At 36.8% G+C, this 27,755-nt stretch overlaps 2 protein-coding genes across 3 annotated transcripts; both read left to right on the forward strand.

The window, feature by feature from the left end:
- The first annotated feature begins 8 nt into the window (after window positions 1-8).
- Window positions 9-27,166, forward strand: LOC125075172 (xaa-Pro aminopeptidase ApepP-like). Of its 2 annotated transcripts, none has more exons than XM_047686799.1 (18): window positions 9-63; window positions 12,064-12,122; window positions 12,386-12,486; window positions 13,038-13,209; window positions 14,189-14,301; window positions 15,884-16,019; window positions 16,729-16,824; window positions 17,203-17,402; window positions 18,539-18,625; window positions 19,314-19,403; window positions 20,065-20,195; window positions 21,145-21,297; window positions 22,505-22,634; window positions 25,215-25,392; window positions 25,601-25,692; window positions 25,792-25,905; window positions 26,436-26,554; window positions 27,076-27,166. In XM_047686799.1, the coding sequence occupies exons 3-18, from the start codon at window positions 12,391-12,393 to the stop codon at window positions 27,080-27,082; spliced, it is 1,914 nt and encodes a 637-aa protein (XP_047542755.1). In that variant the 5' UTR covers window positions 9-63; window positions 12,064-12,122; window positions 12,386-12,390; the 3' UTR covers window positions 27,083-27,166. The 2 variants fall into 2 exon arrangements, with proteins under 2 accessions (XP_047542755.1, XP_047542754.1); XM_047686798.1 differs by lacking the exon at window positions 9-63 and adding an exon at window positions 9,239-9,314.
- LOC125075393 (histone chaperone asf1) lies at window positions 438-1,088 on the forward strand. Its single transcript, XM_047687134.1, has one exon. The coding sequence runs from the start codon at window positions 438-440 to the stop codon at window positions 1,086-1,088; it is 651 nt and encodes a 216-aa protein (XP_047543090.1).
- Window positions 27,167-27,755: the final 589 nt, after the last annotated feature.

Consider the following 27,755-nt stretch of genomic DNA (forward strand, 5'->3'; position numbering starts at 1 on the left):
AGACTGATTGTGTCTGACGTATGTGTGCAGTGTTGATGATAAGGCTGTCTCAGGTTTTAACTCGTAAGTTATTTTAATTTTCTTGTTATGCTTATGTGTAAATTACTAAATATTAAGCGTCTACAAATTGATGCTAAAATAGGACTGTTTATAACAACAATATACATATTTGCAGAGATTTTGTAAAGTATTTACTTTTTATTTTTAGTACGTCGTTTTACCGGAGTGGCGTAGCGATCGTAAATTATTTTCGTCACGTGATCGTTTCAACCGCCAAAATAAGTGTCATTTTTCGCCGACAGCATAAATTTCTGTTACAAAGAAACGTTAAATTGTTATTATAATCGTGATTGTTTCTTTTTTTTTCAACGAATTTGTATCAGCTTAAGCATCTACGACAAGAGTTTTAAATAGTCGCTTTATAAGCGGTCAATATAATGGCTAAAGTGCACATAACCAACGTCGTGGTGCTGGACAATCCCAGTCCGTTTTTTAACCCTTTCCAATTTGAGTTGACCTTCGAATGCATAGAAGAACTCAAGGAAGATCTCGAATGGAAAATGATATACGTCGGTTCGGCGGAATCGGAAGAACACGACCAGGTATTAGACACGATTTATGTAGGACCGATACCAGAGGGAAGGCACATGTTTGTCTTCCAAGCCCCACCGCCAGACGTCACACGCATACCAGAAAACGACGCACTAGGCGTCACTGTGGTGCTACTGGCGTGTTCATATAGGGGACAGGAGTTCGTCAGAGTCGGTTATTATATTAATAATGAATACAATGAAAGTGAGCCGGAATTACGCGAGAATCCGCCAGCAAAACCACAGTTCGATAAAGTAGTGAGAAATATATTGGCTTCAGAACCAAGAGTGACTAGGTTTAAGATTAACTGGGCTGAACCGGACGCAGCTGTTGCAACGGACAGCGGAGACGGCAATTTGGAAATGTCACATGCACCGAGTAATGATTCATATGGTGCGTCATTCAATGCTGATAGTCAAATAAGCGGTACTGAGTTCCAGGGTAGCCTAAGTGGCTACGGAGACAATTCAAATTCAATCGCTCCGATGGAGTGTTGAGGTGAGAATTTTTGTATTTATACTCTTTTAGCTTATTTAATTGATTGAATAATCTGTTTCGAGCTTAAAACATCAATCGTCGTTACCGTCTAGTAATGTAAAGTCTTAGAATTGTTTCTTACCCCTTGCTCTATTGTTGTTTCCACTCTAAGCACAAGCTTTATGCTTAAATGGAGCATAATTGGAATATTAGTAATTGCCTTTAATAGGGAACATTGCTACTAATTATTAAAGAAAAAGTCTGACATCTTGAAACCGATGTTAAAAAGTTAGGAAATTTATGTATTAACTTATTGTTATTATACAAAAACAGCTAGTAGCATTTAATTGAATAAATAAATATAAGAATAAGTTATATGGAAACATAATAATTAGACTTTTACTTAAACAATAATATTAAATATCAGTTTGTTTTTAGTAACTTACTCAACTGTTATCGTACACCTATTTAGACAAAAGAACCTATTTAGATAGTATACCTCGACCAATGATGTTGCGCCAATTCAAAATCTAATGTTGATTATTTGGGTTTTGCCCTCTTGTGATTGGAATAGACTTTAGATATATATGTACATTTGTGGATTCATATTGATTGAAGACTTTGAGAAGACCAATGATGAATTAATTCAGTTTTTAGAAATAAACTTATTAAATAATCCAGACTACCATCTAGACTGTGGTGGTGCACTCTGTGTGTAACCACCTATTCAGAACATTTACTTCTAATACCTGTATCCGTTTGAAAGGAGAGTGAGCCATTATAACTACAGATACTAGGGAGAAATCATTTCTCAAGATGTTTTACAAGAAATGGTTATAATTTCACACTGCACCAATGTCTGTAGGCAGTGGTGATTTTGTACCATCGGTTGGCTCATTTGACTGTCTGCCAGCCGATGCTTAATATTTCTTGCAGTGCTAAAGTGATACAAAAATGATATACTAAAACCAATAAATAAGTAAAGGGACATGGTAGAGGGTAGATGGTTTGTCAACACTAAATTCCCTAGACTGACTGACCTGACTAGTATATTGTATTTTTAATGGAACTAATTTTTATTTCAGATTGGTGCAGAATTGATTATGGGAGAAAATAATTTGTCAGTGAACAAAACAAATGAAATTTCTATATCGACTGATAATAATGTTTAAGTAAACTTGTGCGGAAGTTGATGCATAGAGATGAGCAAAGGACATTGTTAAAAGATTATGTATATTGTAATAACAATTCAAACAGAACTTGCTTGCAAATAGGCCTTGATTGATATTATAATGTGCGATCATTTATAATTTTTAATTTGAACCATGTGCCTATGTCATTCGATCTGTGCCACGATGTGTTTGTCTGTAATGATTGAATTACAAACAAAATTATAAATTAGGATGATAAGTAAAATATGTAAATATGTTTAAAAAAATATTCTCTTTTTGAAAAAGGAAAATATTTTGAATTGTCAGTTCAGTGTTGCCAGAGCTTAATCCAATTGCCGTTTTTGTGATCGAATTTGTGATTGTATGGAACATATTGTGTTTAGTGTAGGCAAAAGAAAATTAGTAGACAAAATAATGTTTAAATTATGCTTTTGATTCGAATCTTGGAAAATATTATTCTTATTTATATCAAAACTGTCCGTTTTTATGATTTCATGGACAAGCCACTGAACAAAATGTGATGAAGTTTGAACCCCAAGGAAGGTCATAGCTTTTTTTTATAAATAGCGACAGTAACATAACAATATCGTTTCAATTATTGTTAGGTAATTAAATGTGATGATAGCTATTTTATGGTCATTTTTGTTTCATTTTAGTGTCATTGAACGCACCATATTATTGCCATTAGATTAACAGTGACAGTAATTGCTATAGCAATGGCAACATTGGCTCAAATCGTCCCTAGCGCCTTGTATAGATTTAAGAGATAGGTTTGGTCGATCAATATTTAATAATTTGATTGAGTATTTTATTAAAATAATGTTTTAAAAAAATTAATTCAAATTAATTTTGAAATTGCATACAATAAAACTGCCACCTTGAACATTAACTTCATTAAAACGTTATACAAATAAAATTAGCGTCAAACTGTTTGTTTAAAAAAATCGATTAAAACATTTGAATACAATAAAAATAATTATTTTGTTTTATTAATTTATGTTGTCTTTAGTTACAATGATGCATTAAGGTTTTGTCTTTAAAACTCTCTAGAACTAGTAATTTGATTTGAGTGTTCTCGTGCAAACCAGTTTGCGCAGTTAAACGCGATGAAATGGTGTTGCGCAAAAGTGTGGTGTATGCATTGAATTCTTTTTGAAGATGTACGATTTTTGCTTTCTAATCACGTTAACACGTAATAGTTTGCACAATTAAATGTATTCGTTTAACTGGATATTAGAATCGCACGATTCAAGCACTAATTATAATTTCTTATGGTTTATTTCCTTTGTCTTTATATTTATTTTATGGCATCTGTGGTAGCCGATGACGCGATAGACGACCAATGATCGTTCAATTAATTGTATTCCAATGGCAGGAGGAGTAAATATAAACAAATCTTTGATTTACATGCGATTTGCTAATATCTCTGCTATATTATGCTCTACAATCTTGACTAATATATCTCTACTGATAATAAATTAACTATCTATGTAAACTAATATTTTTCCGTTAAAAACATCGCTGACATTAGAAATGCAATTTTTTCCATTCATCGTGATAATTTAGGTGGACATGACAATTAAATGTCAAGATTGTTTATTTTTAGGTACTCGTGCCGTTGAAATGGACTTTAGTTATTTTCACGAACGTAAGCAATAAAAACTGTTGTTATGTTTCACCCGCTGGCAAGTGCAACACAAGTAGAATAGGTTAGGATATATTTTTTTAATATTAGTTTAGTATTAGATATTCAAAATAATTGTTATGTACTCGACAAATAGATCATGCATTATTTTTTACTTGAAATTATAATTAAAAATATTAAAAACTCCGGATGGATAGCGTGAAATCTCTGCTTGATTTGTTTAAAAAAAAAAAAATAGTACAAAGTTAGTTGCAAGCAAGTTCGAAGCAATAAAATATTATGTAACTGTTGATCTGTCAAAACTGTATTTATTTTTTTATTTATTAAGTATAATGTAACAATAATTTGTTGATAGCGGAAATATTTTTACCAAAACTGAACTAATATAGATTTAACATAAAATCTGTTTTTTTTTTTAAATAATTTCGGCTGGCTGCTAGGCTGAATGTCCCTATCCCCATGGGTGTTTTAATAATCTTTAGTCTATACTAATAAAATTATAAAAGCAATAAATAAAAGTAACTCTGTCTAACAGCTGACCTGCATTTGATGAAATTTGGTCTGAAGCAAGCTTGAACACCAAGGGTATAGGCTACTTTTTTAGGGTTCCGTAGTCAAATGGCAAAAAACGGAACCCTTATAGATTCGTCATATCTGTCTGTCTGTCCGTCCGCATATCACGGCCACTTTTCCGAAACTATAAGAATTATACCGTTGAAACTTGGTAAGTAGATGTACTTATTCTGTGAACCGCATTAAGGTTTCACACAAAAATAAAAAAAAAAAACAATAAATTTTGGGGGGTTCTTATACTTATACTCTTATACTTAGAACTGAAACTTAAAAAAAAAAAAATCATCAAACCAAACAAATACGTGTGGATTTATCTATGGATAGGTCTTCAAAAATGCTATTGAGGTTTCATGAGACACTTCCAAAGTGGTAAAACGTGTCCCCCTCCCGTAACTTCTAAAATAAAAAAATGATAAAACTAAAAAACCTATATGATGTACATTACCGTGCAAACTTCCACCGAAAATTGGTTTGAACGAGATCTAGTAAGTAGTTTTTTTTATACAACAAATCGTAAACCGCAATTTACCTTACTTAAATCATAAACTTTGTTACTTGCTGCTATGGAACCCTTCATGGGCGAGTCAGACTCGCACTTGGCCGCTTTTTGTACCTGACGATTAACCGCTAAAAGGTGAGCGAAACCTTGAGCGACAACTACTTTATTATGAATACTAAACTAACTCTTTCTGTTAACACTTCACGCTAAAATAGCTCGAAGTTTTTATCAGGGAAATCATCCATTAAGGGTGTGAAAACGGGGGTGGAAGTTTGCATGGGATCAAACATTTCTTAAATAAGCTAATTGAACTTTTCGTTAATTTAAATAATGTTCCTTAATTTTTGATAAATTTGGTTAATTAGAAGAGCATTTTAGTTTTTTTTTCACAAACATAATATACATAAGTATTAGAACTAATATATATATATTTGGTGTGTTGTACGGGAGGACTTATGGCTCTATATTTTATCCAGACTCAATCTGATAGAGATTTTTAAAAACGTAATCTGAGTTGACCGAGCCATAACCTTAATACAAATATTTACACACTGAAACATAACACATATATAAATATACTATATTAAAATATACATATACTATTATATATACACATATATTTTTTTTAAGATTTGTGATAATTCTTCAAAAAAACCTAAGTTGACCTTGGGAACTAAGGAGTTACCTATGTCCGTTGCGCCTGTCATACTGGGTCCTCCATCGTGCCAACCATAACACAACAAAGTTCTACCAAGTATTCAACGCATGTATGTGCCATTTACGTGTGTAGGATGACTTGTCATGGCGAGTAAATTCGCAGAATGAGTGACGTGTATCCTATCGGTATGTTTTCATTAAAAAAAACCTAGACTATTTAATAGGCATGGGCGATATCCAGTTGTAGCTGTCGTCCTGTCTCTCTTTAACTTTACATTGTACGATTTGTGAGAAGGAGATGAAACGAATGTGATATTGAAATCGGTTTCACATTCGCTTCATCTCTTTCTCACAGGCGGGTTACCGTAAAGTTAAAGAGAGAGGACGAATGTTTCATGCGTTTAATGTTATCGTACTTTGAATGCGTTGCCGTACTAGAACGATGTTCATGGTTTTTTTAGATGTGTTATCAACACACCTAACGTTACGTTGTTACGTTGTTTCGATAGAAAACATGCCTTCTATCCCTATTTGGTCCTGGGGCCGGGCCGTAAGTTCAGGGGGCCCTGGGCTAACACTACTAAGGGGCCCACCTGAGACATCTGCACGTAGACTTGTATTAGATTAATTGAATAGGTTTAATTAATTGCAGGACTCGCTGGGCTGCAAACCATACGATCTGTTTAATTTAATAAAGTTATGGATTCTTTCGAATTATCGTCTATTTTTGAGTTTGATTTGACTTAGTTCGAATCCCCTGGGCTGAAGTCCAAAAAGCCATATGGTAGATCCGGCCCTGCTTGTATCACGTGATGTAATCACATGAAATGTATTTTGTTCAAGTAAACTTTAGAAAGAAGCATTTTCAATATTTAAACACTACCGCCGTTTCGGAAAGCAACCTCCAAAAGAAGAAACGACAGGAAACTCGCACAGTTGCGCTTTTCAAATAAACAGATTTATAATGTTATTTAAAACTAGTGTCCAATCAGTCCTGCGATGGAACTCGAGTCTAAATCCAGGCGTTTTTTTTCTTAAAAAAAGTATATGAATGTAGTCTTAATAAACTTTTTAAATTTGTCAAATGGTAAATAGGTTATATATACCGGTATCTTATTATATATGCGTATACCATTGCCCAAAAACGTTCTCTGTGCTGTATGCAAACGATATATTTTATTTGATACGTGTCTTGCTTATCTAAATAGTGTATCACCGTAAGTCGAAATCAAGTATTGTTGCATATCGATAGTCCACTATCGATAGTGAAGGTGTTAGCGATATTATCAATCGATAGTATTTTCATGTTTCAATACTATCGATATTCGATAGTATTCCAAAAACAATTACTTTTAATCTAAACTCGATAGTCCAAAATCTTCTAGGAATAGTATCGCTGCTATCAAGAGTATTGCTTACAGAGAGCTATCGATACTATCGATAGTATTGATCAAACGATACTATGTACATCCTGAATAGTTTTTGAGGTCAACTATCGATAGTCAAACTATCGATAGTTCTGCAACGCAATCAACATTTCAAGATTAAGATACGTAGTGTGTTTTAAGAGATAACACTGCCGTATTTAATATTAGGTGCACATATTTAGAGAAGGCGAGTAATCTTTTTTATATCTATCTTTTTTATCTATGACGTCGATCAAACTAATAACATCTGTTTTTGCAATATTACTTATGTATTGTAGGTAATACCTCCATTGATTCCATTTACTATCCTAGAAGATTTTATACTTTATACAGGACCTGCCTTAATTATCTAGGTGCTCCAGGCTGGACATGCATTTGACGCCCTTATATCCAGTGTCGGCGTGTTATTATCCAGTTTTTTTCAAAGCGAGTCAAGGACCGACTCTTAAAGATATGGACAGAGTATTGAGTGTATGTAGGACGGGAGGCAGGAGACTCTAGATCTCGGCGTCCGGGCACTGACTTTATAACGGCATAATTTGTGAAGGGCAAACTTAAGGCACGCTTGGTTGGACGGCCTGCGGTATCTAGTGTTCCCCAAATCTGAGCTTTCAAGGATCGGATTTTTGGTTTCTTGTTTATGTTCATTAAATGATATGCTTATTTAGCGATCTTTAGAAGTGATGATTTGATAACGAACAAAAGGGCCGATACCATTCACATCGGCTAAGGAATACAGAATCCCATGAAGACTGATACCCCAAACACTTCTTATGCAAACATATGTGTAATAGATTTCGTTCGTGTTTTATTGTTTGACCTTTAAGTGTTATGCATAAAAATTATGCCCATTTTAATACAAGATATCATCAAATTCGTTTCAGTATTTTGGTCGTGAAAGAGCAACAGACAGACAGACAGAGTTACTTTCGAATTTATAATATCAGTAATAAACATAACCACCGGTGAAATACCAACTTTACCTATACCCTTGATATTTATAACATGACCCGAGTAATCTAACGTTTAATTATTTCGACCTTTCATTGACCTTTTACGACCGACCTTTGACCTTAAGTTACATATAAGGTCGAATGGAATTAGAAGAGTAAATTTATATAAAAGTTTTCAGCGTTGATGTTTTCACGGTGCTTGCAAAAAGTAACTCGAACTCGGCTAAGTTCTCCTTTATTTTAGGAGGAGAAGGCTTAGAACTTAAACGTGTGGAGATTATCATCCGATCCATGTTACCTCACGATGTTTTGCTTATTTTGATTGGTATATTGTTGTTATTTAAACCCATGTGTGCGTTTATTTTATCAGATTTTAAAACTAGAGCATCGCTTTGAAGTACTTTTGATATGCGCAGGACACACTTGTGAGTTTTGGAAAAGAGTAACGATTGAGTTTCTTGCCGGTTCTATTTTCGGAACAGGTGATTCAAAACTTAGACATGAAGATTCAAAGGTGATCTATAAGTCTACTTATTATAATATTTTGATTTCAAGTGTAATCGCTTGTGGGGAACGGGCAGAGCTAGAGAGAGGATTAAAAATACATTTAGCAGAAATTGATCCGTATCGCTATATAAATAAAGAGCATAATTGTATTTGCAAAATAAAAAGAGTTACAAGTCATTGTTCGGTTTTAACGATTTTGATCCTTATTTATAAGATTACTAGGGACCCAATATACTGTTATTCGAAAATTATAATAGATTTTCGAATAACAGTATATTGATTTCGCAGGCGTCACAGGTCCTGACATCTAGGGCTACTGTCGTCCCCACTCCTAGCACAAGCTTTAGACTTAATCGGCGGGGTAAAAGGGAATAACCCCATTTTAAGAAATTACCAAATTCCTTAAAATGGGGATTTTTATTGTTGTACAAAACAAATGCCTTAGATTGCTTGTGAAACACGAGTACAGAGTGGCTGACCAACCTTTAAAACGCGAGCGAAACCGCAGGCGACAAATAGTACTGAAAATAATTTTAGAAATTGCCATTATACTTTATGCATCTTTGCGAATTACGTAAAATGTACAGAAAAAAATATATATAAATGATTAAAACCTTTTTCTGTTTAATATTCTGGGCAATAAAAAAGAAATGGATTTCGTCACGACTATCTACGAAGTCTGTCTTGGTTACTAATCAAAATGCCCTTGACTAATAAAATCAGTAGAAATCCGCGTCCGTCAAGCAGCGATGTATTGTGTTCTGTTAAAATGGTTCGGAAATATATACATACTTTTTGTATTGTGATGATTGCGTGAGTTTCTTTTTTTTTTTTAATATTTTTGACGTATGCAGCTTAAAAAATAATTTTAATACTAGAATTTGTCATGATTATGCAGGTGACAACATGAAAATTGTGTTTTAAATTAAAAAAATCTAGCATTACAATTGTTGTATGTAGCTTAAAAATTATTTTTTGGTAGAGGGAAATCTTATGGGTTCGCGTCGCTGACATGCTCAGGGCCGGCTCAAGCTATGCTGGGGCTCTTGGGCGCCAATGAATTTAGGGCCCTTTTGGTAGATATCTACTACTATGTACAAATAGGTTGCTTTTGGCCAGGTCTTAAGTATAGGTCCAATAAACGGTGCGGTAATTTTCGTATATTCGTAGGAATCTGATTGGTTGTACAATATTATAGCTATTTTATAGCCTTTTTTGATAAATATATTAGTTATTTCTTACAAATATATCACATTCGAAAATATACATAGTAGTCAACGTGAGAAAATAAACCTGTGAAAGAAATTGTTGGTTCCTCGGGGCCCTCTCAGGATGGTAATGGATATACTCATGACTTGCGCATGCGCAGCGGCCTGCCATTACTGCCATATTTTTTTAAAATACAATATTTGTCCAATATTTATTGTCCAATATTTAATATTTGTACATTCTATAAGGGGGGGGGGGGTCTATTCTACTAACGTATAACTTTAATAATACCTTCCGATTCTATTCCGATCCAACTTCGTCCGTTTCTTACAAAAATAAACCTCAGCTTAATCGTAACCGAGCACCAAGAAGTTTACTTGGTGGGCTTTGTGCATGCCCGTCTGGGTAGGTACCAACAGATAACGCCAAATAGCAGTACTCAGTAACATTTTAGTCCCCAAATTTGGTGGCGCATTGGCGATGTTAGGTACGGTTAATATTCCTTACAGCGACATTGTCTGTGGGCGATGGTGACCACTCCTGTCCGCCAAGCGATACCATAAAGAAAAAAATCTACTTATTTATATTGGTTACCATACAATCCCAATTATATTCCGATTCAACTGACTGAATCGCAACTAGATCGCTTCGTTTGTGGAATTGATACATTTTGCGCAGGTTAAGGTTCGTTAAGGTTCCGCTCAATATATAGGCTATGGAAAATCGAAACTGATATAAATTAAATTAAATCGATAGCAATTGTATTTAATAGTTTCATAGTCGAGTCCAATCGACGTTGGAATAAATAGAAATAAACCTAAAAGTTACGACATTTACAAGCTAATAGCTCAGTTATAGGTATATTATCTTAGGATGATCGGAAGTTTTAACATCGATATTCTTCCATATTAATTTATTAACACTATTTCCACATTTATTTTACCCACTAATCCGTGTTCCACAATACGTCCCGTGTTCTCCGAATCTCTATAATTCTAATTATTAAAAAATAATTAGCATTATAACAAAACATATCGGACATTCGGCTAGTATTAATCGAAATTAAAATATTACTTTACAACATGTTCTAAAAGTAGTCAATAGGCATATTATTAATTAAATTATTATAATTAATACAATGTGTAAAAAAAGTAACTCGAATATTTATTTATAGCTTTATTACTTAACTTTAATTTTAGTTCCAATTAAGAAACGCCAATTTTTCGCAAATCCACAGTGAATATCAGAGATTAATCAAGCTCTCGACCAATGATATCGCGTCAATTTGCTGTCAAGTGTTGTTTACTTGGCTTTGTTCCTGTGGTTGGAATAGACATTAGATTGTTTGACTAGTGTGGAGCAGCGGCTTTTTCTGATTACACGGATTCGACCGGATTCCCATCGAACCGGCCGGATCCGGTTTTTAGTAGACAATCTTTTGAAAAGCTTTACCACTTTTCGCACTTATTGAAGAAACTCATTGTATCTAAGAATTACTTCTGCCTCAGAATGATAAGGATGACGAGGATCAGTTATTGTAACTGTAACTCCTTGTTCATCATCATTCGTTGTGTCTTCGTCATCTGTAACTGATTCATTTGATGTTGTCGGCGTTATTGCCAGGCGGTCATCTGCCTTCTCTTCATTATTTTTATATAAAATATCGACCATATGCCAATAATATCAGTTCAGTATCAAAACAGAATTTTTTAAGTGGTGCTGATAGTATATTCTGCAGTACATTAACGATGTAATTTAATCAAGCCTAGATTAAAGAGTTTTTAACAATTAAGCGCATTTAAAGTGTCTACTCATGCAACAGTTCTATCATTTTCCCAAAATTGCTAGCACCAGATCCGGGGACCGGATATATTGGTACCGGATCCGGTAGACGTATAATGATGCCGGATCCGCCGGATTACCGGATCCGTTTTTCCGGATTGCAATCCCTAGTGTGTATACAACTGTCTTAAGCACCGCAAGCGCCTTGGTGCAAGCAGTATTTTCTCAGATTCCTCCCAGTACGGAAAAAGGAACATTATTTTTTCCGAAAATTATTGTTTTAGGCTTTTCTCTACTATAATATTCACGTAATATACATATAAATCTTTCTCTTGAATCGCTCTGTTTTTTTATGAAAATTGCATTAAAATCCGTTGCGTAGTATAAAAGATCGAAGCATATACAGCGACAGACAGACAGCGGGAAGCGACTTTATTTTATACAACGTACTGAAGTTACCAATATTCGAGAAACGTGTTTTAAAAATTTCAACAATTAATTGTTTTAGTATGGAATTCCGTTTACGTAGTATTTTCTTCCTAAAGATAACCATAATTTTTTTTTCTTTCAGTTTGACATATGTCATCAATGGTTTTAAATTAGAAGACAAGCAATCTACCTCGAACAAATGTGAGTATTATTGTGATACGAAATATATATATAAAAAAAAAACAAAAACATAATTAACTATAAAATATTATCATTGGCATAACAATGAAACTGTATCTACAGCAGTGGGGTCTTCCTGCTTAGCCTACGGGCCTCGAAGATTCCTCGAGGGCCCTCATTGTTCGGGCATTTCCGTATGATTTTGACTCATTTAAACTTAAAAAACTGTATGATAATACAGTTTTTTTTTTCGTTTTATTTAAATATTTCATTTACGTTTCTAGCAAAGATGTCGCTACAACGCTTGACAGCGCTCCGAGCGCTGATGGCGAGCCAGCCGACTGCGCTGGCTGCGTACATCGTTCCCACTGCTGACGCCCATAACGTAAGTGACGATCACACATTTTCACATTAACAGCCTGTAATTTTCCCACTGCTGGGCTAAGGCCTCCTCTCCCTTTGAGGAGAAAGTTTGGAGCATATCCCACGACGCTCCAATGCGGGTTCGTGGATACACATGTAGCAGAATTTCTTTGAAATTAGACACATGCAGGTTTCCTCACGATGTTTTCCTTCACTGCCGAAACACAAATTAAGCACATGAAAATTCAGTGGTGCTTGCCTGGGTTTGAACCTGTAATCATCGGTTAATATACACGCTTTCTAACCACGTGGCCATGATGATGTCCTGAACGGCTTCGATCATCGAGGTCTATCTCAAGAGAGACCAGTCGACTACTCAGAGTATATATATATACTGTGGCATTGTGAAAACTACTGACTGCTAACTGTTTAAAACTAAGATGTTTTGTCCCTTGTGCCTGTTACACTGGCTCACTTCAAAGCACACACTACGATACTAAATATTGATGTTTTGCAGTGGAATATGTGATAGTGGATACCTAGCCCTACCCCATACAATATCATTTGTTTCAGTCGGAGTACATAGCCCCGGTTGACGCGAGGCGGGAATGGTTGTCTGGTTTCACGGGCTCCGCGGGCATCGCCATCGTGACGTCAGCAAAAGCTCTCGTCTGGACGGATGGAAGATACTACACTCAGTTCCAGAATGAAGTTGATCTGAGCGTATGGACGCTTATGAAACAATGTGAGTAGCTACGTCTGGTTACGAATCCAGAACCGAGATGACCCAGCGGTAGGGATTGCAATCCGGAAAACCGGATCCGGTAATCCGGCGGATCCGGCATCATTATACGTCTACCGGATCCGGTACCAATATATCGGATCCGGATCCGGTGCTAGCAATTTTGGCAAAATGATAGGACTGTTGCATGAGTAGACACTTTAAATGCGCTTAATGGATAAAAACTCTTTAATCTAGGCTTGATTAAATTACATCGTTAATGTACTGCAGAATATACTATAAGCACCACTTAAAAAATTCTGTTTTGATACTGAACTGATATTATCGGCATATGGTCGATATTTTATATAAAAATAATGAAGAGAAGGCAGATGACAGCCTGGCAACAACGCCGACAACATCAAATGAATCAGTTACAGATGACGAAGACACAACGAATGATGATGAACAAGGAGTTACAGTTACAATAACTGATCCTCGTCATCCTTATCATTCTAAGGCAGGAGTAATTTTTAGATACAATGAGTTTCTTCAATAAGTGCGAAAAGTGGTAAAGCTTTTCAAAAGATTGTCCACTAAAAACGATATGTAAATGCAAACGTATGTGACAGACGAAACAGGTAAAGAATAACGCCTTACTTTGGATTACCGCTAAAAACCTATTTATTTTCTTTACCGTAAGTTGTTGAAACTATTTTTTTAAATTTATAATACAAACTCATTACTGTAGTAATTGTGTCACTCGTTAGACAGTTTTATCAAATAGTTTTTAACTGAACCGATCCGGCCGGATTACAATCCCCACCCAGCGGTTAGATTTGTACATCTTAACGGATTGCGGGTTCAACCCGGGCAACTACCGCTGAATTTCCGTGTGCTTTACTTGAAGAAAGGCATCGTGAGGTACTGCACGTGTTGTATTTCAAATGAAATTCGACCTCCGTGTATTATACCCACATATTTTATGTTTTTTCTACTTCAGCACTACCTGATACGCCCTCCATGGACAAGTGGTTGACGAGTAACCTCGTATCCGGTTCTGTAGTGGGTGTCGACCCTCACACCATGACCAGGGAGGAGTGGACGCCTCTACAGGTATGTATATTCGCAGTAGCATTGATCACTTAGATAAAATCAGTGTTAATCATTGTATGTGCACAAGAAGCAAGGATAAGCTTAGAACGCCAAGTTTTCGACTCCGCAAAGTCAGTGAATCATTCTTGGGGCAAGGCATGCGCTTCTATAATAAAATTCCGCAGACATTTTTAACTTTGCCGTTTCATAGATTCAAGTCAATTGTAAAAAACACATCGGTAAAGAAGGCATATTGTTCGATACAAGATTATATTGATGATAAAAAAGCGTGGAGTTAATGCTTGTTGACTTCCAGCCAGGGGACATAACATACATATATAATTGTATTTAACTAACATGACTGTATTTTTAGATGTTGAAAAAGAGTAACTACTGAGTTTCTTGTCGGTTCTTCTCGGTAGAATCTACATTCCGAACCGGTGGTAGCTTTACTTTAAATAGTTTGTTAAATGACGATTCAAAAGTGCTTGTAAAAGCCTACTTGAATAAAGTATACTTTGATATTGATAGTATATATATGACAATTCCGATCGAATGAAGTTTACATATTTACAGATAAGCAAACCTTTGATTTAAATTCCACGCGATTCACTAATAGCTCAGATATATTGTGAACTAAAGTAACCGTCATGAGAAGCTATAAATTTTGTAAACAAGTGTTCAGGAGTTCACAACATTTGGACCAACAAAAAAAATGAATTTGTTTAAGATTTAATAAATTATTAAGTAACAAATATTAATTAACATATATTATTTAAGAATAATTATTCGTCAGATTCATAAGTAAAATTAACAATAACAACCAGATCCGCGATATATGCAAAGCAATGAAACAAACTCGTACGCATACGAAACTCGAATGACGCGTTTATTTCAAAATGGCGTCCCGATAGTTTACAATCCCCGCGACGGACGCGTTCCGGTACCAAAAAACACAAACGATAGCGCTTTGCGTCGTTAAAATATGATCCGACTAAATTAAATAGGTTGTTACTTTCATATAACCCGTCTATATTTCATGTCGATTGAATATGGTCAATTTATTATTATCTCGCAGTATAAAATGTTTACTTAGTAAAAGATGTTTGTTTACATAATTTATAGCTTCTCGTGACGGGTACTTTACGAAATAAATCTAAATATATTTTTATCACGCTTATATTAGCTTCACTTGTAACTACGTATGTAAGAAAATATTGGAATCTTAATTCGACCCACTTGCCGGTCTTCGATTAGGATTAAATTTTGCACACGCACTGAGTTCTGATGACAATACACGACTAGCTAAGAAACGTCATTACGAATCCAATATGGCGACCTCTCCAAGATGGCGGACTGGCTGTTTAAAATCCGCCCCCATGATGTGGATATCAAATGAAAGGGTTTGTTGTCAGGAATACGAAAAAAAATAGTCACGTGACTTAAATCCGACATGGCGGACGTCCAAGATGGCGGTTTGGCTGTTTGAAATGCATCCCCATGGGTATTAAATGGAAGGGTTTCCTTTTGTTATTTTAAGTGCGTGCTAAAAGCGTGTTTTTTAGTTTTTTAAACTATTATAAATTATTTATTTTGTTTTCAGACGGCATTAACGAAGGCTAAAATGCAATTACTGGCCGTGGATAAAAATCTGATCGATGTGGCGAGATTCCAACTGAACGATCCTCCACCGGAGCGACCTTCCAAAGATATCATGCATCTTCCCATCGAGTACACAGGTATTGAGGACATTGATAGATACATTTTTTACGTTAGCAGCATGTAAATTTTCCAGTGCTGGGCTAAGGCCTCCTCTCTCTTTGAGGAGAAGGTTTGGAGCATATTCCACCACGCTGCACCATGGAATACACATGTGAAATTAGACACATTCAGGTTTCCTCACGATGTTTTCCTTCACTGCCGAGCACGCGATGAATTATAAACACAGATTAACCACATGAAAATTCAGTGGTGCTTGCCTGGGTTTGAACCCGAATCATCGGTTACGATGCACGCGTTCTAACCACTGGGCTGTCTCGGCTCTCACTAATTACTGATATCCAGTATAATTTTACTTTATTTTGAAAGCGCCAATCACGAATCCACGATGGACAGATTGTTTATATCTCGACCGATGACGCCATGTCAATTCAAGGTCAAAGTTCATTTATCTTTATTCTTTCTAATGTTATACCATGTGATGGTAAGTGGTCACCACCGCCCATAGACATTGTCCTGCAAGAAATATTAACCATTCCTTACATCGCCAATGCAACATCAACCTTGGGAACTAAGTTGTTATGTTCCTTGTCCCTGTTACACAACTCACGCACCCTTCAAACTGGAACACAACCATAACAAAGACTGCTGTTTGGCGGTAGGTGGTACCTGCCACCATGTAAAGTACTCCTACCATTGATTATAATGTCATTCGTATTTCGTTAACAGGAAAAACAGCCGGACAGAAGATAAAAGAGCTTAGAGATAAAATGGCCGAGAAGAACGTCTCCGCTCTAGTCATAACAGCGTTGGATGAGGTCGCATGTGAGTATCATTCACTTGACAGTACATTGAATCGTTCATTCATTCTTTACTAGCGGGTCTACCGCAAAACTTCGCGTTTAAACTGCAAGTCACTCATGAAATTTTTAATGTCAAATAGTATGCTTTAGTTCAGTTAGAATTGGGATTTTGTCTTTTATTGAAACCTCTAAAATTATCAGTGTTTCTCTACTATATTATGCATGTATTATACATATAAACCTTCCTCTTGAATCGCTCTATCTATTAAAAGAAACCGCATCAAAATCCGTTGCGTAGTTATAAAGATCCAAGCATACACAGGGACAGACAAACAGCGGGAAGCGACTTTGTTTTATGCTATGTAGTGAAGTTACCGATATTCGAAAAACATAATTACAGATACACTAAATCTTCGGGGTAGCGACATTAACTACAATCCGGTATTCTTCTCCTATCTCGTCATCACCCCCTCTTCGGTGGTACTGTTCTGGCGTGACGGCAAGATACCACGGGATATAAGGGAGATATTGTCGGAAGAAGGCGTCGATTTGGAGGGGAGGCCGTATGATGAAATCACTCGAGCGTTGAAAGAATTAGCCGTAAGTATAGTTTTTTTATGATATCGGTAGGGGGACGAGCTAATGGGCCGCCTGATGGTAAGTGGTCACCGCCGCTCATAGACAATGGCGTTGTAAGAAATCTAAACCATTCCTTACATCACTAATGCGCCACCAACCTTGGGAACCAAGATGTTACGTCCCTTGCGCCTGTAGTTACACTGGCTCACTCACCCTTCAAACCGGAACACAACAATACAGAGTGCTGCTGTTTGGCGGTAGAATATCTGATGAGTGGGTGGTACCTACCAAGAGGGGCTAATTTGGTTTGACTAGTATATACGCGAAAGTACCTCCGTCTATATGTTTGTTACGTTTTTACTGCTAAACTACTGAACTGAATTTGATGAAATTTGGTATGGACCAAGCTTGAACCCCAAGAAGAGAAAGCGTCCCATGGAATTGATTTGGTTTATTTGTTTATTTCCCTTTACGTCTTAACTACTCATTTATCATAGAATTTAACACGCACGTTGACACTGAATGTCGCACCAACTGGATGTCCGAAAATCCAACGTCGCGATTTTTAAGGCATTTTCTACCTCGCACAACCACTCTGTGGGACCAGATTTCGTTTTTCCGAGCCGATACGACTTGGGAACCTTCGAGAAAGGAGTGTACAGTGTATTTTGTAAAGGCCGGCAAAGCAGTGTTGATGTCCTGCTCATTCGCCACCTATAACATAAATAAAAAAATACAAAAGCAAACCCTTTAATTTTCAAATAGCCTGTCCGCCATTTTGGACGTCCGCCATGTTGGATTTAAGTCACGTGACTATTTTTTTTTCGTATTCCTGACAGCAAACCCTTTCATTTGATACCCATATCATGGGGGTGGATTTCAAACAGCCAGTCCGCCATCTTGGGGAGGCCGCCATATTGGATTTGTAATGACGTTTCGTAGCTAGTCGTGTATTGCCATCAGAACTCGGAGCGCATGCAAAATTTCATCCCAAATTAAGATTCCAAGATATTCTTACATACATAGTTACAAGTGAAGCTGATAAAAGCGTGATAAAAAGGTGTAGGATACTGAGAGGCCACACAGTACCTCCTTCCCTCTCATACGTAACCGCGGATGAACTAGTAGTAATTAATTTTATTATTATTTATTTATAGAGAGAGTTGTCGGAAAACGGCGATGGCGAGCATTCAATCTGGTTGTCCAGTGAAGCGAGCGAGGCGATACACCGGGCGGCGTCTGGGGTGAGTCCTATTTACATTAGCAGCATGTAAATTTCCTACTGTTAATTAGACACATGCAGGTTTCCTCACGATGTTTTCCTTCACCGCCGAGCACGAGATGAATTATAAACACAAATTTAGCACGAGAAAATTCAGTGGTGCCTGCCTGGGTTTGAACCCGAAAGGATCGGTTAAGATGCACGCGTTCTAACCACTGGGCCATCTCGGCTCACCTTTAGTCCTATTTGGTCAAAACAAATCTATTTTACAATAAAGATGAAGGGGAAAACCACCACAGGAGTAAGTGGTCACCACCATCCATTGACGCTGTAAGAAATTGTGGTGGTAGACAAGTAAACTTAAAAATAAAAACCTAAAAATGCATGTTGTGGCCGTCTTAAAGAGCCGCACACTTTATATTTAGTATAAATAAGTTTTTATATATAACATGCGTAAGTGTAGTGACTGCTGATGGTCCTTAATAAATAAATAAATAAATAAACTTTCCCGCCAAATTTAAAGCGGGTGCTTTTGTACTAATATCATATTATTAAACCTTCTCCGAAGTGTGCTGTATCTTCTGCCTCGAAGGTGAGACCGGCTCGTGCGTCACGACACTCTTTTATGACGTCATATCTCTCCGTCCGCTCTCTACTGTCTTGTGTGTGTGCGTGTATTATATACTTATTAAAAACTTATATGTTTCCAGGAAGGTGATTTGAAGAAACCCTTGAATTTGATCTCTGAAATGTCTCCGGTCGCGTTGGCTAAGTTAGTCAAGAACCCAGTGGAGTTGGAGGTATGTGTGTTCTACAAAAAGTGGTGAGGTAAAAAACAGATATAATTGGTAGGGCATTGTACCTGTATTATATTCTACCACCAAACAGCAATGGTTAGTATTTTTGTGTTCCGGTTTGACTGGGGCAGTGTAACTACAGGCACGATGGTTAATCTAGCGCTAATGTGTATGGGCGGGGGTGACCACTTGCCATCGGATTATCCACTTGCCAGTCCGACTTCCGGAGCGCAGTTTCGGTGCTCTCTTCTTCCAACAAACTTGATCGATCGTAAATAACAGCACTCACTCCTTATACCTGAACACTAAGTACGGATGTCTAGGTCTTGCTGACAGTTGCCGACTTCACGGTAGAAAGTATGACGAACAAGGCCGGCTTTGACCATCTCAGGCGTCCTGGGTTAGACATGCATTCAGCATTTGACCTTTTGGGCCGTGGAAGAAATCGTGGACGACGTGGTCGAGGGCTGGCTTTACGATTTGCGTAGGGCAAAGTATTGATGGTATGCAGCACGGAAGGTAGGAGACCTCGATACCACCTTAATGTAGTGGATTAGGCTGTTGTCACATCACGCCCCCCCCCTCCTATCTACGAGTACAAAGCCCTACCAAGTTAGGAACTGTTATTTGTGATTTCGCGGATTAATTTGAACGTCTATTCAAGGGTTTTCGTCAGTGTCATATAAGAGACGGCATAGCGGTGGTGCGTTTCTTCAAATGGCTGCACGATCAGATCGACGGTGGTACCACCGTCACCGAGGTGCAGGCTGCTGATAAGCTGCTAGAATTCAGAACGTAAGTACATTTAATGAATACTAATATTACGAAGAGGTTAAATTTGTTTGCTTGTGGGGGGTAATCTCGTAAACGAATGGTCCAATACTAAAAATGTTTTCCGTGTATACACATAGCACGTGTCTATCTTCTGGTACATAAATTTTTAAGATGCCATTTTCTCCAATTCATTAGAGATATTAAGATAAACACGTTAGTTACCTCAGGTATTTAATATATACTTTAGTCCAATCGTTATCCCCTATTTTACTCCCTCGAGGGGAGAATTAAGAAAGTGCCCTATGTCCCTTTTCGGGATTTGCATTATCCCAGATCAAAGCACAGATCTCGATGGTCTTTAGACCAACGAGGCAGATATTGTATACTATTATTGTATTGAGAGCCGAGATGTCAAACCCAGGCAAGCACCACTGATTTTTCACCAGCTTAATTTGTGTTTATAGTTCATCTCGAAGGGAAATATCGTGAGGAAACCTGCATGTGTCTAATTTCTATATTAATTATCTAATATATTCATTATGGATTTGCATAAAGGTTCCGTTTTGATTTGTTACTGGAAGTGAATATAACTAGTTAAGTTAAAATTACCATATTTCTAACACCAGAACCCAGGGAAACCCCAATAAATTGTCATGTGCTTAATTTGTGTTTATAATTCATCTCGTGCTCGGCGGTGAAGGAAAACATCGTGAGGTAACCTGCATGTGTCTAATTTCAACGAAATTCTGCCACATGTGTATCCAACCCTCATTGGAGCAGCGTGGTGGAATATGCTCCAAACTTTTTTCCCAAGAGGAGAAGAGGCCTTAGCCTAGCAGTGGGAAATTTACAGTTACTGTATTGTATAGTGTTGCGTTGTGTTGTATTTGTTGTGTAAACGATCACGGTTTTTTTCCGTCGTGTTAGTAATAATGAGGGCATTATTTAATAATTGTCATTATATTTACAGAGAGGAGAAGTATTTCATGGGTCCGTCATTCGAAACGATACCAGGTGCGGGCGAAAACGGCGCCATAATACACTACAGTCCCTCCCGTGACGGACCTCAGAGGGAAATTCGAGCCAGCGACATGTTCTTACTGGACTCCGGTGGACAATACATGTATGTGATTATTTGTTAATATATTCGTCTGGTTAAAAGAGGCGAGGTAGCTGGTGGGGCTTTACAACCATCCCTGGTTAATATTTCTGTTATTGATACTATTTATGGGCAGTGACGATCAGTTGGTGGTAACAGTTATACTTGGTGGTAGGGCTTTGTGCTAGCCCGTATATATTCTAACGCCAAACAGCAGTACTCAGTATTGTTGTGTTCTGGTTTGAAGGGTGAGTGAGCCAGTGTAACTACAGGCACAAGGGACGTAACATCTTAGTTTCCAAGGTCGGTGGCGCGTTAGTAATGTAAGGAATGGTTTATATTTTGTACAGCGCCATTGTCTATGGGCGGTGGTGACCACTTACCATCAGATGGCCCATTTGCTCGTCCATTAATCTATACCAATAACAAAATATTAAAAACGTTCTTTTTATCGCATTCGGTGACGGTTATGGATAGATTTTTATTCCGGATATCCGATAGTTTCGGTTACGGAGCTCCGTAAAATGCCTGATAGTAATAATTGTTATGCTATCATGCAGGTTAAATAGATAATTATTTAAGTTATTCTGTCAACGATTACTGAGAAATAAAAAATCAACGATCATACATTTTGCTTTTTCACGTATATTTGATATTCCACGTATATTCCACGCCTTAAGGGCGCTCCTTAGACGGTAGCCTTTTTCTCGCTGGGAAAACGCTCTTACGCCTTTTTCCCGCATGGAATCTCCTGAGACTCCTCCCCTCCCCTCTATGAGACTCACCAACGCCAAATGTACATGTTGTTAACAGGGTAACCCACTAATAACAGCGGTATCCACTCCGCATCTTGTAGGCATCACAGGATCGTACGCTATCGTAACAGCAATCTATAGCCTGTTCCATAAATATCTTTGACCTTGAAATGACGCGATGTCATTGGTCGAGAGCTTGAATGGTCTTTGATGTTCAGTATAGAGCCGCAACAGATTGCATTTCGAATGTCGACAGAGTTTTGTTTACTTTGGAACTTAAATTAAAGTGTATATAAGTATTTAAGTGGTATAGTGTTGAATTATAAATAGAGAATTAATCAAGAACGGTTTGTAGTGTACAACATAGCAGAGCTTTTAGCAAATTAAATTAAATATGTAATTCTAAGGTTTTTTCATCTTAACTGATCGTACCATTGCAACAGATTATAGAATAGTGTTTATTTAATTATGCGCAGGGACGGCACAACCGATATAACACGTACGAGACACATGGGAGCGCCAACGTTGGCCCAAAAGGACGCGTTCACACGCGTTCTTAAGGGACAGATCGGTGTTGGATCGGCGCTGTTCCCTAAAGGGGTCAAGGTAATACATTTCGGTGTATCGTTCATTCATCGTTCACTATTTATTCGATCGTGAATATATATGCAGCAAGTTTTATAGCTAAATTGTTTTCATTCAAATATCCGGTGAAGAGGACCAATTCAGAAATGTGCAGCTATAAGCTTTATATAAACATATTTAATTTGTTTATGTTAAGAGGACAGTCCTTGCGGAACGCTAAAATAGCGCTTACTATTTTCAAAATATCTTAGAACTGGAGCATTGATTATGGATAAAAAAATACATTTAGTCTCTGAATAGATATATCTCAAGTTTCACCGGATCATATTTATAAAATATATATCAATAACTCAGTAAATTCATCGTCAACATCACTCCAAATACTGAAATCGACCTTTTCTATAAACATTTTTTAAGCTATTTAGCGGCTAGCTTATACATGTATTTTTGGTTAAATGGGGACTCAAAAGTGTAAATAATAAATTCACCATGTTCAATTATTGTTATATCTCACAATATTATAGTAATTTTTATTTAAATATTGCTTACTTTTTGGCATTCGTCGTCCATACTTTTTAGTATGGAGAAAATAATTTGACGGTTTTGATTTATTATTCGACATTTCTGTCAATAAATTTTCAGTCCCTCCCCAGAGCTCAAGGTGAGAGCACGTCAGTTTTTATTTCGAGCCGAGTCTTATAATTTCGCGAAACGTCTACGCACACATAGATAAGTTATCATAAGGGTGGGGCGCGAGTGTCGTTTGATGCAATTGTTAATTTTTACTTTTTATAATAGTTTTGGACTTTTTTGTAACAAACTATAATATATTTGTTACACTTAAGTACATAAACTAGGTAAATACGACAATTAATCACATAGTAAAAAAATCAAATCTAAAAAGTGTACGAAGGGTAACCTCTTTCCCCTAATGTCGAATTAACTTTTAATTCGACATTAGGGGAAACTAAAACAAAATTGTAAGGATGAACATAGTGAATACCTGAATATACCTGAATGTAATGTAATGTTTGCACTATCCTGCTTATTTTTTTCTCTAAATTCGAAATTTAAAACAAACGCCAACTAATACCATTACTCATGTCGTTTAGTTCGTCTGGTTAATTTCTAATTATTTAAATGCTTTATTAAAATAGTGCATAGTGCTAAGAAAAAACGGTTGATATACATTCCATTGTGTATTGATGCTATACTTAGTTAGTACCAGACCATTCATTCATGACCAGATAGCGTCAACGGCCCACCCCCCTGATTTTTGTGTAATATAAAATCATTTTAATTGAATTATTTCATAAAAATACTCTTTTTATAATAAAGACTTGTTTAACCAAGAAAAAGTATTTTGTCTTTAATTATTTTTTAGTTAAAAAAATTATTTGTTTAATATTTACCTATTTTTATTTATAAAAATTATGTACTTTACGCCCTAATTCGGTATACCTACCAACCTTAAAATATCCAGAAAATAATAATTATTTAGTTAGACGAATGCGGTTGAAACAAAAAAAATCATAATGTATATTAAGCATCTTAATGCACTCTGACCGCACCCTATGCTAACAAATAATTTATAATTGTGTTTGTGAGTGACAACCTTATAGCTAATACATTACTCGTAATTAAATGTATTTTAATAAATCCTACGTTATGAACGCGCAATGAAAATTTAATTTATTCGTTGCACCTAAAACAAACAACTAATTGTCTCCGGGGATGCGTACGATACACTGCATAATGCAACTGTATTATTGGAAAGTACCTATGTGTGTGTTCTAAAATAAATTCCCACGCTTACAAACTACGCTCTTAACGTACAGGAAATTGTGCATATGGCAATCTTATCAAAATAATCTTGCGCCAATCAGGAAAATCCGTTAACTTAAAAAAAAATAAGTTACTTGTTAGTTAGTCTTAAGTACATTCGAATCTAAATAAGTCACTTTAGATGAAAAATCTGTGCAAGCAAGTCTCGGTAGTTATCATCCACTGAATATATATTCTATCACTGTGTACACTATGTATTTAACTAACATGACTGTATTTTTAGATTTTGAAAATGAGTTAATACTGAATTTCTTGTCGGTTCTTCTCGGTAAAATCTACGTTCCGAAACCGGCGGTAGCTTTACTAAAAATAATTTGTTAAATGACGATTCAAAAGTGCTTGTAAAAGCCTACTTGAATCAAGTATATTTAGATTTTGATACAATAGTGTTGATGATTAATTGATGGCGACCTGAGCGATTTTGATCTACGCAGCCAATCTAAAGAGAGACCAGCTAACCACGCTGGGCATATTACCATGCTGCACAAGGGTGCACTCTATTCCCTCACTCACATAATCGGAAGGGACGGAAATCCGACCGAAAGAGTTCAGGTGCAGGACTGATAGTTTTAAGTGCTATCCGAGGCACGGGGCGAGGGCGGTTACTGACAATATTTCGATAAAAAACGGAATAACTTTTTACCAGACCGACTTGAACTTTGAACCCAGGTCGAAGCAGTGCTAATGTACAAGTCGTGGTGACAACTAACCATCAGTTGATGCAGTAGGCAGTCTATACAACTCCACCATTTCCAGGGTAATGTGCTGGACACACTCGCCCGCAAGTCTCTCTGGGACTCCGGTCTGGACTACGCGCACGGAACCGGACACGGCGTGGGACACTTCCTTAACGTTCATGAGGGTCCCGCCGGTGTGTCTTGGAGGCCCTACCCCCATGATCCTGGTCTAGCGCCCGGTCAGATACTTAGTAACGGTGAGTTTAAGGGGAATACGTCGCCAAATTAGTTTGTGGATGAAGGTGACAAAGGTCTGCTTAACACAACTTCTCGTCTATATAACAGATTGAGATAAATTAAACGCGTTGTTATTAAAAATTCCGTGTTGAAGGTGTTGCCATATTTAAAAAACTTTAAAAATAAAATTTATTACTGTATATATATATATATATATTTTTTTTACAGAACCTGGTTACTACAAGGTCGGAGAGTACGGCATAAGGCACGAGGACTTGGTGGAAATCATATCTGTAACCAATAGCAGCGATCACCCCAGGGTGAGTTCGTAGACTAACTTTCCTTCAGCTCGTGTATCCATAAAAACTGAGCTTGTATTGAGCCCTACCGCAACCTGAAATTATTTATTTAATCCACAGGCATCAAAACTTCTCGGTGATTTCGACGGTCGTGGTGTTTTGGGATTTAGCACGTTGACTCTAGTACCAAATCAACGGAAGTGCCTGAAACTCGACTTATTGGACGACGTTGAGGTATCGTTACGTATAATTTTACTTTTGTCGAATTTTTTTGTAACGAAATAGGTACGCGAACAGTCAGAAAGACTATCTGACGGTAAATTGCTACCACTGCCTTTAGATATTGGTACTTTAAGAAATTCGAATGCTCCATTAACCTTAGGAACTAAATTACGTCCCTTGTGCCTGTTGTATTTAAACTGGCTTACTCATCCTCCAAACTGAAATACAATACTACGAAGTATTGCCACCTTGTAGAATATATGAAAATCGGGTGGTACCCAAACGGGCTAGCACAAAGCCCTACCACCAAGTGAAGTAAACTAAAATTATAAATACGGGATTGAGTTCGTTTATTTGTTAAACAACCGATTATTATTTAGGGTACCTTATACGTGATACCCCCCCGTGATAAACTAGTATTAAAACTGCTGTCGTGATACCGCTTTTCAAAGCCAAGTTATCAGGAACTCTGCTGGATAGATGCCGTAGCTAGAATCTCTATAGACATTTACACAGATAATAAATCTTTTTATTTTTTACAGATAGAGTACATAAACGCTTACCACTCGCGAGTGTTCAAGGTTCTCGGAGAGATTTTGAAGAGTCGCGGCTTGGAAGGAGATTACAAGTGGCTGGAGAATGAGTGCGAACCCGTAACGAGGTGAGATGTTGCCAGGAAACCTTCTAATGGCAGATAGAGTTTCGATAAACAATCTTTAGATATACTATGGTCATGGTCTGTGGTCATGGTCTGTGGTCATGGTCTGTGGTCATGGTCTGTGGTCATGGTCTGTGGTTATGGTCTGTGGTCATGGTCTGTGGTCATGGTCTGTGGTCATGGTCTGTGGTTATGGTCTGTGGTCATGGTCTGTGGTCATGGTCTGTGGTCATGGTCTGTGGTCATGGTCTGTGGTCATGGTCTGTGGTCATGGTGTGTGGTTATGGTCTGTGGTCATGGTCTGTGGTCATAGTCTATGGTAATAGTCTTTGGTCAAGGAAGGTCGTGGTGCACAATATAATTAATATATAATTTCAAATAATTTTAAATTACTTAAACGAAAGCATATAAAGACATAATGAGAGATACCATTAAAGCCACGTCCCCATGTCGTTATGACGTATCCTCATAGTGGCGACGGCTTTCTTTTGTGTGTTTTTACTAAACTGTTTCTTTCGTTTCAGGTCTTGAAAATTGTTCCCGAAAATGCTTCTAACAATACATGCTAATATTTATTGATCGTATTTTAATCATTTCATAAATTATTTAACTGGCTCTCTTGTTTTATTTAAAACCTCTTTAAATAATAATTTTAAACACTAATTTTGTAATACGAGTTTGTAAATTTAAAAAACCAGCAAAGAGTGCGTTGAACTCGCGCAAGTAGGGATACTATTATTTATAAAAACGGTAAATCTGTTGCATGGGATGGGCTTAAATATTTATTTTATAACAGAAATAATCTATGAAATCATCTGTGAAAATTTTGACTGTATAACTATCACGGTTCATGAGATAGTCTGGTGACAGGCGGTTAGCGCAGTCTTAGTAAGTAAGTAAGTAGGGTCCCGTTTTAAAATTTGGGCACGGAACCCTAAAAAAGAGGGGTGTCAAACGAAGCTGCCAACGCTATATGTATTTTACTATAAAAGAAAGACACCATGAAATAATATTGTTATTTAAAATCTCGTGTGAATTAAAATAATAACGAAGATAAACTTTCAATAATATTTTATACACTATATATTCGTTATAAATGTAGTTCAGTTAAGCGTTTACGTGTGTGCGTGTGTGCGTGTCTGCGTGTCTGAGTGGCTGCGTCCCCGCTGATGCGAGACTTCTATTAAATCAGTGTGTAACTAGT

Source organism: Vanessa atalanta, chromosome 30 (genome assembly GCF_905147765.1).
Source record: "Vanessa atalanta chromosome 30, ilVanAtal1.2, whole genome shotgun sequence".
Classification (NCBI taxonomy): domain Eukaryota; kingdom Metazoa; phylum Arthropoda; class Insecta; order Lepidoptera; family Nymphalidae; genus Vanessa; species Vanessa atalanta.

Coding starts and splice junctions, on each gene's coding strand:
- LOC125075393 (XM_047687134.1), top strand. CDS start 438: ATGGCTAAAGTGCACATAACCAACGTCGTGGTGCTGGACAATCCCAGT.
- LOC125075172 (XM_047686798.1), top strand. CDS start 9,271: ATGGTTCGGAAATATATACATACTTTTTGTATTGTGATGATTGC. Junction 9,315..12,063: donor TTTTGTATTGTGATGATTGC/GTGAGTTTCTTT, acceptor TTTTTCTTTCAG/TTTGACATATGTCATCAATG. Junction 25,693..25,791: donor ATAGCAGCGATCACCCCAGG/GTGAGTTCGTAG, acceptor TTTAATCCACAG/GCATCAAAACTTCTCGGTGA.